The sequence below is a fragment of the Sesamum indicum genome, linkage group LG6 (assembly GCF_026168435.1).
Source record: "Sesamum indicum cultivar Baizhima isolate 11 linkage group LG6, ASM2616843v1, whole genome shotgun sequence".
Lineage (NCBI taxonomy): Eukaryota > Viridiplantae > Streptophyta > Magnoliopsida > Lamiales > Pedaliaceae > Sesamum > Sesamum indicum.
In genome coordinates this window covers 22,577,899-22,596,018 of record NC_142662.1, presented here as the reverse complement: position 1 = coordinate 22,596,018, position 18,120 = coordinate 22,577,899, and the positions used below count along the sequence as shown (strand labels likewise).

The 18,120-nt window shown below is 34.9% G+C and overlaps 2 protein-coding genes across 2 annotated transcripts; one reads left to right on the top strand and one right to left on the bottom strand.

The window, feature by feature from the left end:
• Positions 1-733: 733 nt before the first annotated feature.
• LOC105163803 (auxilin-related protein 1) lies at positions 734-9,241 on the top strand. The gene is made up of 8 exons (XM_011082284.3): positions 734-1,716; positions 4,154-5,786; positions 5,889-6,033; positions 6,130-6,227; positions 6,363-6,428; positions 8,024-8,113; positions 8,316-8,492; positions 8,718-9,241. Exons 1-8 carry the CDS (start codon positions 1,136-1,138, stop codon positions 8,754-8,756), a joined length of 2,829 nt encoding a protein of 942 aa, XP_011080586.1. The 5' UTR covers positions 734-1,135; the 3' UTR covers positions 8,757-9,241.
• A 2,012-nt stretch (positions 9,242-11,253) lies between these two features.
• Positions 11,254-17,118, bottom strand: LOC105163804 (RPA-interacting protein A). Its single transcript, XM_011082286.3, has 6 exons — positions 16,838-17,118; positions 16,650-16,748; positions 15,200-15,425; positions 14,526-14,617; positions 13,819-13,926; positions 11,254-11,605 (listed from the first exon to the last, which is right to left on the bottom strand). Exons 1-6 carry the CDS (start codon positions 16,931-16,933, stop codon positions 11,444-11,446), a joined length of 783 nt encoding a protein of 260 aa, XP_011080588.1. The 5' UTR covers positions 16,934-17,118; the 3' UTR covers positions 11,254-11,443.
• Positions 17,119-18,120: the final 1,002 nt, after the last annotated feature.

Genomic DNA, 18,120 nt, shown 5'->3' with positions numbered 1-18,120 from the left:
TACACCTTTTTAATTTCATCCATCATTTAACAATCCCACACTATAAATTTATACTTATAAAGAAAAAAAGTAATAATATTAACCGTACTTCATATACATATATTATATGTATACTCTTACATATATAAAATATACACGAAAATGTTCAATGAGGGGCAATATTAAAACTTTATATAATTCTTTTTGTTGACATCAGCATTTTCTATCCAAACTATAATAAAAAGGGTGATGGAGAATTTTGTAGGAGATGCAAATGTAATTTTGAAATTTTTTTTATAAAAAAAAGTATAATTTCACTTTTTTAAAGGGGGTTTAAATATAATTAATCCAAATTAGTAAGTATACCTCTTGAGAGGGTGTTTGTCTAACTGTCACAATTAAATAGAGAGTAATAATATATTTGTAATTAAAATTACAATTTCATGAAATATATACTTATAATTATAATTTTATAAAAGATAGAAAAAGCTTACATAATTAGATTTAAATTCGGTGAATCAATGTAATTGCACCATTTTAAATCTCGCCCGTTATTCAATAATTTCACGATATCTTAATTTTCATTAATGATTTTAATTTTATAACTATTACTATTATTATTATTTTAGATCACAAAAAATTATCTGAAAAATTGCATTAACAACCTATAAAAAAATTTAAAGAGGTGGTGAATTGTGATGTCCAAATCCAGAAAAGCTCTTCAGTTATTAAAAGAAATCAAATTTAATAATCTAAAAACAATATGAATGAATGAGAGGGGAGAGAGAGAGAGAGAGTTGGAAGAAGAAGGCGTTCGATTTTAGAGAGAGGGAGTGGGAGAGGATTGGAAACCCTAATCAGATATTCAGATGTTCTCTCTTCTCTTTCTTATTCCCATGTTGAGACAGTACCACTATTTGCATAATTTGTCTGTCCATCCACCGCTTCTGTATGTATATTTTCGAAAGTTTTCTTAATACAACACAATCTTTGTCATAATGACTTCATTTGTATGATCTTGCACTCCGGACCGGCTTGATTTGGTGAATTCCCTAGATTTTTTTGGATCCGCTCAGTGCAATACACGTACAGGGATTGTTTTGTGTTTTCATTTGTATCTGCGTCCTGCAAATCGGATTGGTGATTGTTTTCTCCGATGGATGATCTGGATATGCTGGGCAGAGACTTTGGGTTTGGCCCCCGAGGGAAATCGAACCCCATGAGATCAGGGCAGGCGGATCGCCGACGCAATGGCGATCCTTCCTTCAGCGACGTGTTTGGTGGGCCCGCCAAGTACACGCCGAGCTCAAATTCGGTTAATGACAACAAGAACTCGACAATGAGCGATTTTGATTACGATTCTATTTTCAATTCTTCCAAGTCAGCAAGTGAGACGAATAAAAGTAATGATAGTAGCAGTAAGGCGTCATCATTTCCTGTTTACGATAAGCCGGTTTACGATGAGGATATATTTGATGGGTTGCCGGGGATGAAGAGCCAACCGTCTTCATCGACTGTTAGGTTTGAGGATGACGTATTTGCATCGATTTCCTCTCCGGCCACGAGTAAGAATAAAAATGAGAACAATGATTTTGATGATCTGTTGGGGAATTTAACGGGGAACGGAAAAGCACGGGAAAACATGAGAAGCACTAGTGCTAAGAGCAGCTCGAATTCAAAAGGATTTGATGATTTGTTAGCTGAGTTCGGGAGTGGCAATTCTGCTGCTAGGAACAGGTAATTTTTCGCATCATTGCTGAAAGTTCTGTTGAATTCTTATTGTAGCTGAGTTAACTAGTTTTTAGCTGCTTCATTTATGTACTTGCCTTTTTACATAAGGGTACTTCTGAAATGGGAAGTTTCTGTACTCGGAAGTTGTTGACTTAAAGCACGCTGATGATGATATTGCTAAACATATAGTGGTAAAAATACTGAAGTGTTCGACAGTAGATGAAGCATTTTATCGTTTAGAAGTTGGCTTAACTCTGATATAATCAATAAACTATGCAAATGACTATGGGAAACTTGTTATATACTTATTACCTACTTAGGTGGTTATTTTCATCCTATTATATTGTTAAATGTCTCTCTAGGGTGGTTCAAAGGCTTCAATTTCTGATAGTTGTTGCTTGATAGCTAGATATATGTAAGAAAGTTCTAATAGTGCCTTGCTTTGCTTTTTTTTAAATTTGCTGATTTTTGTACTGGATACCTGCCTAGAATTATATCTCATGGTTATTTCTTGAAAAATCTTGGTTTACAATTACTGTTGAAGATTTGTCCACTTGACTCATTGAAATCCCCGTTTGAGAAAAATAGCATCAAAATTTCTTGCAACAGTATACAAAACGCATATGGTTGCAATATATGTAGCATCGTCTTGCTGGTATCACGAAGATAATTCTACTATTATTGTTCGGGAGCAAATATGAGGGCTGTTAGAGCTAAAGAAAGCCAATATGTCTATCAATCTCTTCAAATTTTCATATCTAATCATTCTTCTTAACTAGCTGGCTTCTAATCTTAAATTTTTTTTCCTTCTTTTTATGAATTAGTTGCATTTTCTTGTTTTTCTATATTCAAAGTATTCCTTGAAATGCTATATTTAAGCACATACATTAAGTGCCAAAATAACTTATCTAAATGTACATATTTACACATCTTGGTTGCAGTCACTCTGGGACATACTTTGAAGGGGAAGGAAGAGGTCTGACGAACAATGTAAAAACTAAAAACAAATTTGAGTATGACAAGATATCTTATCCATATTAAGAGAAAAAAATATTGAAACTTATTCTAAATATATATCTATTTTAATACCATAGTTGGCAGGATTTGTACAATTGTTCAACTGTTCTGGGAAATGTAGAATTAAAGACCTGGTGAATTTAATAGTCTTTTACTAGGAGGATACAGCTCAGGCCTTGAAAGTCCCAGGGACATACTAGATCTGTTGGAATCATTTCCACTGTCATTTGGGAATACATTTTCCGAAATGTTCTGAGAAAATTCTCTTGGGAAAATTACGAAGCTGAAAATGTATTTGGATGGTTAAGTTACAAGCTTTGATCAACTTATTTGATAGACTGTATGGCATTTCATTTTGAAAAAAGATTATAATAAATTTGTTGCCAAATGTAAAATGAACTTTTCTATGAAAGGGGAGTATGGGCTTTTGGAAATAAGGTGCCACTTTCAAGCAGAGTTGAAAAGTAAGGATATAGGTTTTAGAAAGGGGTTGTTTACTGAAAAGTTTCCGGAAGAGAAAAGTATTCCCTGAAACTAAGCTGCACAGAAATTATCTTGATTCTCTGGAAATGAATTGAAACTCAATGACTCTTTCACCATTAGTCTCTCATGCATTGATTGGATAACTGATATACCTCCTTGGCGCCTTCAATAAAAGATCTGCTGATAATTAAAAGTCAAACCTGTTATTTGCAAATGCCATAAAAGGGAGGTTTTACCGACAACATTATGTTGTATGGATGTTCTTAATTAGGGTTTGGCGATATTTTGTAACAACAGAATGTTATTCTGTTGGAGCATAAACACTCTAGTTTTTCTTTTTGAAATTGGAACTTAAATAGTCCTCTTTCCTCTCAGTCTCTCCAGTCTTTTTCTATCTTGCTGTATCACCCAGTCAAAGAACAGCTGAATTGATTAACCAGAAATTTCACATGAACAATGTAATTCCATGTTTGATTTGCACTAACTGTAAGGTGGAAATTATCTATTAGTTTAGTTGATGTAATATTTAAATTGTTTATGTGCTTCTACTCTATTCTCATCGTTCTGATTAGATAATCTGCCAATAGATCGAAGCTAGATATAGTTCTGAAATCAATGTTAGAAAACTTAGGGAGTGAATTATTTCCTTTGGATAACACTTCAACCCCTTTTATTCTTCTAAGAATGATTGTGTCTGTTGTTCTATAGATTTCTTTGGATTCTGATGTTTTGCCCTCTATTATATTGCATAAGAAATGATAATCAGGGGCAGAAATAGAACAATTGTGTTTTAAGCTTCAATTGGAATAATGATTTTTTGTATCATCAACTATTATGAATTCAATGGATGATATTAGTATTGACAAAATAAAAATACTCCATTCCTTTTATAGTAAATATGAATGCAATACAAATTAAGCATTTTTGCACCTTCTTGAAACAGATCAATGTCGGAGTCTAATCAGGGCTCTGTGCCAGTTGGTGGTTCAAAGCAGGGGAAAGTCCGGGGTGATCCATTTGTAGTTTTGGAATCAAGCCCAACCCAGGGATCATCGTCTGTGGTGTTTACAGATCCACTGGAGGGGATTAGTAAGCTTGGTAAATCTAGAAGTGCAAGGGTTGAAGCCCCATCTGGTGGTGGCAGAGGATTTGATGACTTAGATCCTCTTAATAGTTTTGGAACACCTGCCCATTCATTTTCCCCGGGGAGGGATAAAAGAGGGAAGGAAGCGAGTCCTTCAAGATCACCAACACCCCAATCTGCTAATAGCAGAGAACAGAAGGGGAACTCCTCTTTCAGATTTTCGGAGGGCAATACTGAGAAGGAAATTCCCGTAGACGATTATCAGGAACCCCCCTTGTTTGACATGCAAAATGCTTCTACAGGTTTTCAGAAATCTTTTGGTCAGACTGCTTCTTCTCCTCAATATTATGGAACCGGGTCACAGGTTGATATGTCTACAACATCAGAAGGACAAGGACAGCAGTATGATGATATATGGCTAACTGTATCAGAGGTTCCACTTTTCACACAACCTACTGCTGCTCCACCTCCCTCACGACCACCTCCACCCATACCTCGTCACACTTCTAAGTCGGAAACAGATTCCTTTTCTTCAAGAAAGAAGGGTGATGAATTCTCTTCACGTTCAAATCACAGTCAACATTCTCAAGGTCCTAAGCCTGCACGGCCGGCACCCAAGGGCCCTCCAGTCTCACAATTTGATGAACTTGAGGATTTTGCTATGGGTAGGTCTGCAAACACTGTTGATGAAAGTGCCAACCTTCGATCTAGGGAAGAAACCAATCCATTCACTACAGCTGCTGCATCAGCTGCTATGAAGGAGGCTATGGAGAAAGCTGAGGCTAAGTTTAGGCATGCTAAAGAGGTACGTGAAAGAGAATATGCAAAGGCTGCTAGAAATAAGGAATCTGTACAGCTGGAAAGGCATGAAGAAGATTGGCAGGAGAGAGAATTTAAGGGAACTGAAGCAAGATTAGAACGCGAAAGGAAACAAAAGGAAGAGGAAGAGAGAGAGCGGAGGAGACTAGAGAGGGAGAGGGAGAAGGCTAGACAGGCTGTGGAAAGGGCTAATCGAGAGGCACGTGAAAGAGCAGCAGCTCAGGCACGAGAAAGAGCAGCTGCTGAAGCTCGCTTAAAAGCTGAGAGGGTTGCTGTTGAGAAGGCAAGTGCTGAAGCTCGAGAACGTGCTGAAAGAGTAGCAATGCAGAGGGCACAAGCTGAGGCCCGTGAGAGAGCTGCTGCAGAGGCTAAAGAGAGAGCGGAAAAGGCTGCTGCAGAAGCAAGGGAAAGGGCTGCTGCTGCAGAAGCAAGGGAGAAAGAACTGAAAGATAAAGCTGCTGTGGCAAGGGCTGAAGCGGAAGCAAGGCGACGAGCTGAAAGAGCTGCTGTTGAAAGGGCTGCTGCTGAGGCTCGAGAAAGAGCTGCTGCAGAAGCTCGAGAAAGGGCTGCAGCAGCGGCAAAGACGACCCAGCAAAGGAACGATGCTGATCTGGAATCCTTTTTTAGTATGGGCAGAGCAAGCAGTGCACCTAGGGGACGAGCAAATTCAACTGTAAATCCTAGTATTAGAACATTGACTTATTATCATGGGCATTCAATTCATGATATTTTGTCATTTAATGTGTTTATTTGTTTCTTGGATTTGTATTTTCAGGATCCCTTTTTCGATCAGCAATTTCAGAACCAGGGAGGATCTGAAGCTGCAAAGAGGGCATCATCATCTAGTGGAGCCCCTTTCAACATGAAGAAGGCATCTTCCACCACTAATATTGTTGATGATCTATCTTCTATTTTTGGAGGTATTACCACCTTTTATATCATTTCTAACATTGAAATGTTATTAGCATCCGTCTTGCTGACTACTGTTCTGCTCTTGGAATAATCTTGCTCCAAAGCCGTTCCATCATCTGGAGAATTCCAGGAGGTTGAAGGGGAAACTGAAGAAAGAAGAAGAGCCAGACTGGAGCGCCACCAACGCACTCAAGAGCGGGCGGTATGTGTTGTGTTCTCTTATCAACAATAATTTGTTTATTCTTCACCACTGATGTTTAGGATCTACTAGCATTTGATATTATATCCACTATGCTGTCATCCATTCATTATTGAGATTTGGGTTCCTTCTGTTCAGGCCAAAGCATTGGCTGAGAAGAACCAGCGGGACCTTCAAGCTCAGAAGGATCAAGAAGAAAGACATGTAAGTTCCTGAAGAAAAGTAGATATTTCTTTTGACCTTTTAATTGTTAGGCAATGGTATTTTTTAGGTTACTGGAATTCTGTTAACTTTAAGCATCCAAGAATGGCTATGTTTTGCGACCCATTTAGTTTTTGGATGTCTTCATCTGGAAACCCGTCGCCTCTTCCCCTGTCACAGTAGTTTGTTGGAAAGCTCTTTACATTTCTTCTCCAGATGCTAAAAGTTAGTGGTTGCTATGTGGGTTGAAACCCATGGTTCCAACCTCAACCCACATAGCTTTGGGTTGTGTTGGGTTTAAGATGTTTTAACTTGAGTTCAATGTGGGTTGTGTTTAGTTAAGTTAAAGTATATTATGGGTTCGAATGGTTCCTAAACGGGTTGCATCATGTTTAATTTCCTATTCAATCAAATAGCATTTTTAATAATATCATACAATTTATAAGATGTTACTATAATCATGAGTTGTAATCATCAGTTTAGTGTGTGTTGTGTTTAATTAAGAATAGCTCCATATGGTTTCAATGGTTCTAAATGGGTCTAATCATATTTATTTTCTATTGATCAATCAAATATAATTTTTATAAATATTAATTTAAATAATATTATGCAATTGAAGAAAAATAATACTATACTCATAATTATGCAAGCATTTTCTTTAATTTCTTTTGAAACTATATAAATATAATATTTTCTAAATATATTTTCATTGGCTTAAATAAAAAAATCAGGACAAGCCTCTATCTAATTTTAGCTAACTAGTAAATTATTGCTAATTAGAGGTCTTCATTCTGTTAATCTAATCAAATGGAATCGAACTGAGATTTTGATAAATAAAAAACCCAATAATGCTTTGAAAAAAAATTAAAGTCTAACAATTCATAATGATATTTGATATCATAACGACACACATAAATGCTAAAAACTAGTACACTGTTATTGTATTGAACCAAACCAAACCCAACCAACCTGATCCATATTTGACCATACATTTGAACCCCGAATTGGACTATGAACACGACCCATGCAGACCCGATCCACACCCCAACCTTACCCACATATTTGCTACCTCTACTGAAGTATTAGTAATGAGACGGTTTAATCATTTATGATGGTAATGTCTCGCTGAAGCTGTGTGTGCACTCTACAGGTTTTTGGAATTACTTTTGGCTAGATATTAAAACAATTTTATTTGTTGAATCGATGTTGAGTCTTTTCGCCTCCCCAAATATATCATGCCTGCTCAGTTGACTGAAAAATTTAATAAACAGTAGGTGCCAACTATCACATCTCAGTTGACCAAAAAGCTATATCAATTTCATCCTTGGTGTTTGGTCTTGGAATTTTGGACCGCAGCCTGATGCCTCTACTCAGGATCATGAATGTTGTTATGCTGCAAAATCACAAGACCTCATCTTTATTGTTGAAGTTGTTGTTTATTGTTTACTTGTGAATAATGTCTCCACAACCTTTATCTAAGAACATAAGAAGTTTCTCTGGTCTAATCCTGCTCATATCTGATTGCATATTGATATCCTTCAGTATCTATATTATGTGAATGTATTTATATCATTTCATCTAATCTGGTCTGGTTACAGAGGATTTCCGAGACATTAGATGTTGAAATCAAGCGTTGGGCTGCCGGTAAAGAAGGAAATCTGCGAGCATTGCTGTCAACTTTGCAATATGTATGTTCGAATTAGTTTCAGCTTGCATTTAAACTGTATCATGCTAGGTAGTAGCACATTATCAAATTCTGGCTATCTATTAACAGATTTCTGGGTGTGCTTTCTTCAGTTTCAACATCAAAGCTGGTGTTTGAAAATGTGGCATGTTTTGTATCCTTTTGTTTGTTAATGAAGTTGTTAATTATCGTTCCCTGGATGCTAGGTGCTTTGGCCTGAATGCGGATGGCAGCCTGTTTCTTTGACAGATTTAATCACCGGTGCCTCTGTCAAAAAAGTTTATAGAAAAGCTACTCTTTGTATTCATCCTGACAAGGTTCAGCAAAAGGGTGCCACTCTCCAACAGAAGTACATTGCTGAAAAGGTCTTTGACCTGCTTAAGGTATTATCTGAGATTCCTGTTGCGTTGGAGTTTTTTTCCTTCTATTGTTTTTAAATTATTTGCTGTAGTTCTGTGGAGTGTGCCCACATGGTGAACCAGGTAAACTTTCACGCAACGCTTATGTTTCGCACACAAGAAACTTGTGATCAGTATTTCCTAGATATCACTTTTTATTGTTCACAGGGGAATTTCATTGTTAATGTTGAGTTTGATATGTCAAAATAGGAGGCCTGGAATAAATTCAACTCAGAGGAGCTTTTCTAAATGTCGTGACAAATTCGTTATCTCTGAGCTGCTACGTCTGGGACTGCCCTATTCGATGGGTGTGTTTATAACATGAGCAGTGATGCACAATGCTTTTGTGCATCCTTTTTCGTTGTTCCAAGTGCTGTTATGAAAAGAGACCTCTGCGGTGCTGAGATGCTTGGATGTTTCTACAGGCATGCCAACTGTATATTTAATGTCAATGGCAGAGATACAAGTGAAGCAAACTTAAGAAATTGCTTGGCATAGAGTAGGATTGTTATTCTAAGATCTTGTGTTACTATATAACGCAGTTTATCACCCTAAAGCACATGAGGTGATTATTTTGTCCTATTTGATTCATTTTTTCTTTTTGGGTCAAGTCGCCCATTCATTTGCCCTAGCTAAAGATGTGGTGTTAAGTACGTGAAATATCAAAATGTGCAATGTACTTTACTTCCATTGAGTTGAGATAGATGTGAAAGTTAAATCTCTTGTTAAATGCAGCTGCAGTGTTCTGATTTCCATTCTGAGTTGTCATTTTTGTGATTGCTAACATACTTGTCTTCATTTCGTTCCATGATGAATGGCTCTTAATTTGCTGTGAAACAAATGATGGTATTTTAAGTGTAAATTATAATAGATTTTCCTAAGTCTTGTCATGTTATAAATACTCTTCATTATTTCAAATTTATAAAATAATTTTATAAAATTAATGGTTATCTAACAAATATTTCATCGTAATGGATTATTATGAAAGGATATTTGTTAATCGATCATTAATTTTAAAAGTATTTATAATTTTTGAAACAAATAATGACAAATTTCATATAAATTTGTTGTCATTTTATCCTGATTTTGACAGCAACTCCATTCTGTTTGGCACTATGATCATATTAGCTAGAGACACGAACATCTCACAATGACTAGTTTCAATGCCATAATCCTGTACCCTCTTGTAAGTTTCTTCAGATGACTTGTGTATTACATGATCAATCGGTCAATTTTACTTCAATCATTCACACTCATTATTAATTATATTTCTGAGTTAATTTAGCAAAGCCCAACGCACAAAACAAATATGTACAAACGTAGAATACAATATGGATACGGAAGAACTCCCAATCAATATTCCCACAAATCCCTATACAATGGCCCCGCACATGTCTTCTGTGTGCACTTTGCCCACTTGATGTACTTTGTTGATATTCCGAACACGTAAATACGTGGCCACCATATTTATAAGACAATAAAGAATTTAGGAGTTAAAATTAAATTCATAAATACATGATGTATAAGAGAAAGTAAAAATAATTTTATTAATCTATCAAAGAGTTCAACTCAATTTTAGGACAAAAAATGTTTACTCAATCATGAACTTGGCAAACAAAAGAAATAAAAACACTAAGCTAAACATTAAGGACAAAAAAAAGAAAGAAGAAAAAACTATATCCTAATTATTCTAGTCGGCTCAATACTTTTTAGAACTTTTCCACTGTGTTCTAAGCGCTACAAAATTAATGAAAACTAGTATATGAATGTGAATGTTGTATTTTTCTCCTCGTGGAACGTCAATACTCATTCCTTACAAAGTTGAAAAGTTTGTAGAATTGAAATAGGAGAAGAATTCTAAGGGGTGATAAAAAATAAATAAATAAAAATAACTCAAATCGTAAAAACCCTAATTGAATTGAACCATTTATTATAATTTATTGAAAAAACTATATTTTACATTTAGAGTAGAATTGCACTGTAAGTAATTGCTTTGGTTTTAGTACTAAAAAAGATCGCAAAAAATTGAACCGTTTAAATATATATTATTTGGAAGAATGTGATAAAATCACTTATTTGTTTAGAAGACTTTAATATTCGATTTATAGAAATCCAAAGTACATAAATTGTCAAATGTGCACATTATAAAATCAATTTTTAGATAGGTTGTATTTGAGCTCTCAAAGTTAAAAAAAGCTCATGATCTTTGATTTCTCAAAGGACAAAGAGAAAAAGAAAAAGGAAACAAAAATTGAGATGATAATCCTTTATATTGGAGAATGTCTTTTTCATAATCTCATATTCAGATTTTTCTGGACCCGTCTTTTACTTTAACTTTAACTATTTCGATAAGTCAGTAATAATTCAATCAAGAGTAAATTTGAATTTTTATTCATTTTTTTTGCTAATATCAACAAATTTCGTACCTTTTGACAAACATAGATATCGAAAACAAATGTCAGGAATATAAAATGTATTTTTCAAACTCTAGGGGATGTACAAATAATTACACCAAAACTAGGGAGGTTCTTCCTCCTTCCTACTGTCTGAGCAAAATTGAAGATTTTGCTCCAGTGAGCTTGTCTGGAAAGTACAAACTGCCAAACTCAGCCTGTAAGCATGAAATCGGGCAAGTATATTTACATTCTAAACATCCTCCTCAACGAGGTGACCTGAGGAATCCAACGCTACAACAAAGACCATGAGAGAGAACCATGAATCAACTCCAAACTAAAAGAATAGCGAAGCTTTCAAGGTTGGACTGTCAATTTGTTTCAAAGGTGTCCAACAATTCTCTCTTCAAAAACTCATTCTTGTCTGTACAAGATGTATACGTGCACTATACACTCCTCAAGAGACTAGAATGTTATTACAGAAATTACTACTTAAATGAGTAAAAAAAAAATTGTGACCGTAGTAAATGAAAGATGGTGCCACTATAGTACAACCTCAAATGTATTGCAGCCTTGGCACTTAATATACAGTGCAGTCAATCCAAATTTAGTCTCGATGCAGAACTCAGGTCTCAACCTGCAACCCCTATCAAGGTGCTCTGTGTGAGCTTCACCCAGCCTCAGCCGTAAAAAGTTCAGATCGACCTAATCAGGAAAATATATTCAAGTAAGTTTAATGGAATTCCCTGATGATGTCCAGAGTCGGAAACTCAGTTCTGTATGTAAAATTAGGTGCTAAAAATTGTTCTCTGCACACATGAATCAAATAGTCCAGCACGTAAGAGTAAATGTTACTGCCATGAGTCTATGACAGTTGCAGGCTTGTTGGATTAATAAATCTAAAGAGACGAGCATGCGAGCTCTGACTTTGGCTAATGAAGGTAGGACAAAAAATACATATCCAGTTGTGCTTTAACAGAGGATATGAAAAACAGCATAATATCCCCAGCTATAAGCACTTGAAATTAATAGACATCGAAAATAGAAAATTTTAGAATTATATAGCATCACTTAACAGAATGTTTATCTTCTAATGGTAAAAAAACTGGAAGATCATTTTGCGGGTGGAGGAAGGTGGGAGGGTTTTTTTTTCAATAGAATACAGTACCGGTCAACCTTTCCTCTTAATCTGGAGAAATTGTACTCTTAATCTGGATGTCATTGAGAAACCAAAAACTAGAATTTATTCGAATGTCTTTTATCCTGTCTAATCCTGTTTGAACCATTCTATGCCAAGACAGCCATGACTGCCTTTTGTCATATAATATACCCAACACTGTCCTTGAGAAAAACTCAGCATGATCCTTTCCAGCCAATTTCACAATTATCACCAGCACAACCATATTTGTTTCATTTCCCTACATGTTGTATTGCTAGCACAGTTTCCTACCACTAATATTGGTATATCTTTTAGCATCAAACTACCTATACACCAAAACTCATGAATTTCTGTTGAGAAGAGATTATTTATTTCTGATTCAGATTCCTTTCCTTTTGGGGAGGCAAAAATAAGAGTTGGGGCACATTAGTGAAATGGGCATTTTTGTACTCATAGACAAATTATTTATGAGAATGTCGAAAGCACTCGTCCTGTTTTTGTTTTTTGCCAATACTACCATTAAAGTGACTAAACTTCATTTTACCCCCTTATGTTTTCCTAAAATAGCTAAAATCCCCCTGTGTTTAGAAATAGGCTAAAAAACCCCCAATGTTTTAATAAATTCAGCACAAAACCCTCCTTCTATGAGAAACTAACGGAAGGTGGGATGCAGGCGCCAAAACTTCGTTTGGGCTTGAATTTTTCCGTATTTTGACATTTGTTTTTCTTTAATTGACTAAAATGCCCTTACATTGTATCCAAATTACTATGGTCAAATTGTCTTTTTTTTTGAAAAAAAAATTGCATTCTAAAAATATAAATTCTTTTGTTCTTAAATATATCAATATTAAATATCAAAATACAAAAATAAAAAAAAAACCATAAAAAAAATTACATTACAAAGACTAATATGCTATTTTTATTATTCAAACTTAGATATCTAGATGAATATCAATATTGAGCAATTATAATAATTATAAGTTCTAAATTAATTTTCAATTCAAAAATTATTATAATTATCTAAAATTATTCTTAATTAAATAAAAGATATATTTAAATTAATTTAAGTACAAGAATTATTATAATTATCTAAAATTATTCTTAATTAATTAATATAATTAAATTAATTAAAAAAAACTAGAGTTTACGGCGACGACCGCCGCCCCCACATAGAAAGGCAATGACGTCTTCCTTTATCTGGGAGACAGCCCATCTGCCAGGGGGCGAAGGCGCTGCGACGTCGTTCTCCCATTTAAGGGGGACAGCGGGGTGGGGGGTGGGGGGGGGGGGGGTTATGCATTTAAGTCCATTAAAGTCTGGTCAGCATTGCCCACCTTGAACTATAGACTAATTTATTCCCCACGTAAAGTAATTACAACAATCCCATTTCTCTTGCTTGAAGAAATTAAAATGGAAAAAGACATCAAGGAATCTTTTCTTATGCCAACAGAACAAATAAACTTTTTCTATCCGTAGTGGGATCTACTGCCATTACACAAGATGGACACATGTAAGTTGCATGCATATGGATACCAGAATGTGTACAGTATTACACTTCCAACATTATCAAAGTAGCAATCTGAGTATTTTGCGCTTCGCTGAGTAAATCTGCATGTTAATAACTTCCCACCATCTGAAGGTGGCCATGACTTTTATGAAAGAAATACGAATAAGAATGGAATGCATTGGTTAGTGTTGTGTGTGTGTGCGTGTTTGAGTCACTGTGGAGAGAGAGAGAATGAGAGAGAGAGAGTAGGACCTCATGGCCTCTTTTTAGCTTAAGTTCACACTGAGTGCAATAAATATGATGACCATTTTCCTGTAACTCCCCCTGTTTGCAGATGGGGCACCAAACCTCCATTGCGACCTATTACAATAACAAATTATATTTACTAGTTCCCAAGCAATAACAAATAATATAGGGGGTAAAAACAAGCCAGACCAGACCCCATACATTTATTCCAGGTTAAACCTACTAGATCCACAATAACAGCATGATGTGATTTTCTGTTTGAATTTCATGTGAAGTAATGATGCTCGTAATCTAATGAGACCAAAGATCATTTTTACATGGTGGAAATATGATCTTTTACATAACTGTTTATTTATAGGCGTGCAATGTCTTGCATGTGATATTCTTTACAAATGCAAGGCAAAACATTAATCTGTCTTATTCATGTCTTACAAGTTCTGCATGTATATTGACTATGATTCTTCACAATAAAGTGCAGTTCTGAAATTTTTATATTGGTCACAGGAACAAGAAAAATGCCAATAGTTGGTATTAAAAGTGGATTTCACCAAAGCAAAGGTGAATATCCTATCCTAGTGTAAAATTTCTGTGCCATGTATGTCAGTCTGACAAGACGACCTCACTCTTTACAAAGACAATCAAAGGACTACCAGTTTAACTCCATGCTGAGAAAATTAAGAAATTGCAGAGGCAAAAGTTCACTGGCATCATACTTGATCACTATTGAGCTGCATGTGCTCATAGAGCACACGAGCCAAGTATTCATCTTCTTCGTCCTCCCATGTTTTCATAAAACATTCAGGCTCTGCAAGAAGCTAAACATGTCTAAGATTGAACGGACAATAGACACAAATGATATCTTTAAAGAGGAGGAAATAAATCCACATAAGGCATTCAGAAAATTCATCCTTCCAAAATTGAGCCAAACAATCTAATGTACAGACAGCAACAGAGCTGATTTAAATGGGGAGATATATAGCCGTTTAATTTTTCAAACTAATGGTGACAAGACCTGATAAAAATTCCTTTGACCCATGACAATGAATCATTGAAAAAATAAAATAAATGAACTACATATAACTCTTGAGGTAGTGCGTTCTCCAAGCATTGGGTATAAAATTGCCAAAAGAACAATAACCTCCACTTTAGGAACAAAAAGAGACTTTTGATGTTCTCACTACAAAAAGAGTGATAGAACAATTCTTTTCCCTGTGATCTCTTGAAGAGAAGTTGATGAATGATGACAACCATGAACTTTTATTGGACAGCTAAGCCTAAAAAAATATGCATTTAACATACCAGAACTACTGAATCAAATGTGCATTTTTTTGGTTAAATGCATCCACAATGACAATAATTTCAACCATCCTAATTCAAGACATTATACCTTTTCTTGTTTTCTCTGTCCTAAGATCCTCATAAAATAATCTTTGCATTTCTAATAACATTTCTTCACAGTCGCCTTGATAAGCTGTGTGAAGACCATCATATTCCCATATCATATCATCAGTAGAAGTGCCAAGCACTGGAGATGAACTTTCATCCAGAGATGTGCCCTTAATTTTTTTCAGTTCGTCAGAAACAATGTCCTGGAGAGTTGATTTAATGAAATCCTGCAGCCAGAATCTTAGTTCGGGTTAAAAGAATGTAAAATAGGAAATAAGATAAAATGATAGTTCCAACAGGAACAAAAGCATAATCACTAGAAAGCTGGTACTACTCTAGCTTTGATAATGTGATTCCTTTAAGCGTCCCTCTAAAAGGGAACTACGTAAAATCAGTCATCTTTTCCTCCACCATTGGCTATCCTTGATCTTAAAACCATGTGTATTTTATCATTATTAGGACGAGGGACTTTCTAAATAGAAACCTAATAGAGAAGGCTAACACACCAGTGAATATTGATGGAGATTTCCTCAGTTTATCTTACTCTCCAGTCTCCAATACAAGAGGATGGTTTACCTGACCTTCCTGCAGTTAGTTCCTTATTGCTTGCTGGGCTAGGGAGCGAATAAGCCTAGGAGCTAAACGGCATTGTTGGTGGCTTTCAAATGCCCTAACCACCCATTAGTTATCCTAATTCCACCTCTTCCAAAGCTTTAATTGCTAGTCACTCCCACTAGGGTGGTGGGTGCACCACAATCAAATGGGATCAGTTAAGGCCCTAATACTAATAGGAACACTAAGTACTTATACTCAGTCCTAATAGTCCATGTATTAAGAAAGCATTACAGTGATATGATACTAAAGACTAGAGATCTAAAGGATGGTAGCATTCTCAATATTTTTCCTCCAAATATATCTAAATTGCCCCTTGATTTCTATGTAGAAACAGAGAATGTGAGCCTCTGTTCAGTTGAGCTCATTAATTTTTGTTTAGCAACCTCAGCATGGTGTTACAGTGAGAACTAGAAGCTAGCACATCTGATTTACTTTCAAAATGTGATCCATAATTTCACATGAATGTATAATTGTTCCACCTTATCACTCCTTGTAATTACTTGACCCACCGTTACTCGTAAATTTTGCCTTCAGCCTTATCCAATGAAACCTTTACTCTGTGCGACTGTCGGCATGAGCTGTAAAAATGGACAAATCACCATAACATACAGAAAATAAGGCTATCCGTCCATTCCTTCCCCAAATAAAAGAACACCAAATTGTTAATTTCTCTTACAACTCAACAAAAAAAAGTATTAATCAAGCAAACCACAATTGCACACAACGAAACCATATGAACCAATCACAATCCGATATGCCACTTTTCCAGACTAAACGAGTATATCGAAGTACAAATTTAAAAAGAAAAACGAAAAAAAGAAAAGAACGAAATAAACCTCGTGATTGGCAGACTGATTCTGAGCTTCGCTCAATCTCAATTTCCAGAGCAAGCGAGTTCGATCCTGACGAACCCTTTTGAAGCAATTTTCCCGGAGCTACATTTCATCAACAATAACCAACACTCCGTTACATTCATAAATAAATAAAAACAATGAACGCGCATGCAATCAATAATCAACAGTACCTTGTGTTTCCATTTAGGGTAATTATTGAAAGAAGCAAGGGATTTCAGAGAAGGCCGGTAACTATGCACTCCTTTATCCTCATCTCCCACCACCATTTTGTAGGGAATACTACTTTTTCAGTTATTTGATTTGAGTCTCTTCTCTTCTCTTTTCTCTTCTCTGTCTACTTCTTTAACTGCTTGTCTGCGCAGAGCAGTTGATTGTCTTTCTTCTAATTGCATTTCCACACACTCATTCTCTCTCTCTCTCTCTCTCTCTCTCTCTCTCTCTCTCTCTCTCTCTCTCTTCTTGCTTATATAATTAACATAGAAGAATTCATATAATTCATTAGTTTAATTTTAACATCAAATTTTAATACACTAATTATACTTTCACGAGTAAATACTTACTTCTATATATTATTAAAATCGCTCCTTTGGCTTCAACTCAAAAATAATTTAGCAAATGGAATTGAAAAAACTATAGGTATCAATTAATATATAGGTACTGGTCGTACGTGATATATTCGATGTATATGTATAGAAAATTTAAAATTATTAAATTTTATTTATTAATATTTTTTACTGTAGAGAAAATGATTATATAAAAATGATTATGATAAAAAAATTAATTTTAAAAGAGAATATATGGAGTAGGAGAAAGAGAAAAAATATTAATTAAAAATAAATAATTTTTTTAAAAAAATAAGTTATAGATAATGAGATAAATGTGACAATTAGTGGGTAGAAAAAAAAATAACACAAAAAAATAAAGAAGACACCAAATAGGTGTTCTCCCATAATGTATAGTATAGATAATTATACCGCCCTCTCCTAAACTTTTGTGTAATTACACGTAAACTTCAAATAGTTTGAAAAATTATATCTAATACACCAATATACATTCCATACGTTGGTCAAAGTTCACCAAATTTATTAATATTAGCAAAAGTAAAATTGAATAAAAATTCATGTTACCCCCAATTGATTTAAACTGACTTTAACAGGTCAAATTAATTTTTTTGATCAAACTATCCTTATAAATTTTGACATGCTAATTATGAGAAGATATATTTTCACACAATTTTTATTCAATACCTTTGCCAATATCAATAAATTCAATAAATTTAAACTAACAAAAGATTTATTTGTTTAATTAAAATAAATATCAAGGGTATTAAATGTAATTATTCAAATAAAAAATTACATATAATTATATCCAACGTCAAGAGAAAATAGTGAAATTGTCCCTTAATAATGAGGACTTTTTTTATATTTATCTTGTGAGTAAATACTTTCACCAA

Bases quoted from the DNA above. Each gene is read 5' to 3' on its own strand.
- LOC105163804 (XM_011082286.3), bottom strand. From the start codon at position 16,933: ATGGTGGTGGGAGATGAGGATAAAGGAGTGCATAGTTACCGGCCTTCT. The intron at 15,426-16,649 runs GTTTATTTCGTT...TTCTGGCTGCAG, and splicing joins ATCAGTCTGCCAATCACGAG to GATTTCATTAAATCAACTCT. The intron at 11,606-13,818 runs GTCCTACTCTCT...TTTCCTGATTAG, and splicing joins AGCTAAAAAGAGGCCATGAG to GTCGATCTGAACTTTTTACG.
- LOC105163803 (XM_011082284.3), top strand. From the start codon at position 1,136: ATGGATGATCTGGATATGCTGGGCAGAGACTTTGGGTTTGGCCCCCGA. The intron at 5,787-5,888 runs GTAAATCCTAGT...TTGTATTTTCAG, and splicing joins GGGGACGAGCAAATTCAACT to GATCCCTTTTTCGATCAGCA. The intron at 8,114-8,315 runs GTATGTTCGAAT...CCTGGATGCTAG, and splicing joins TGCTGTCAACTTTGCAATAT to GTGCTTTGGCCTGAATGCGG.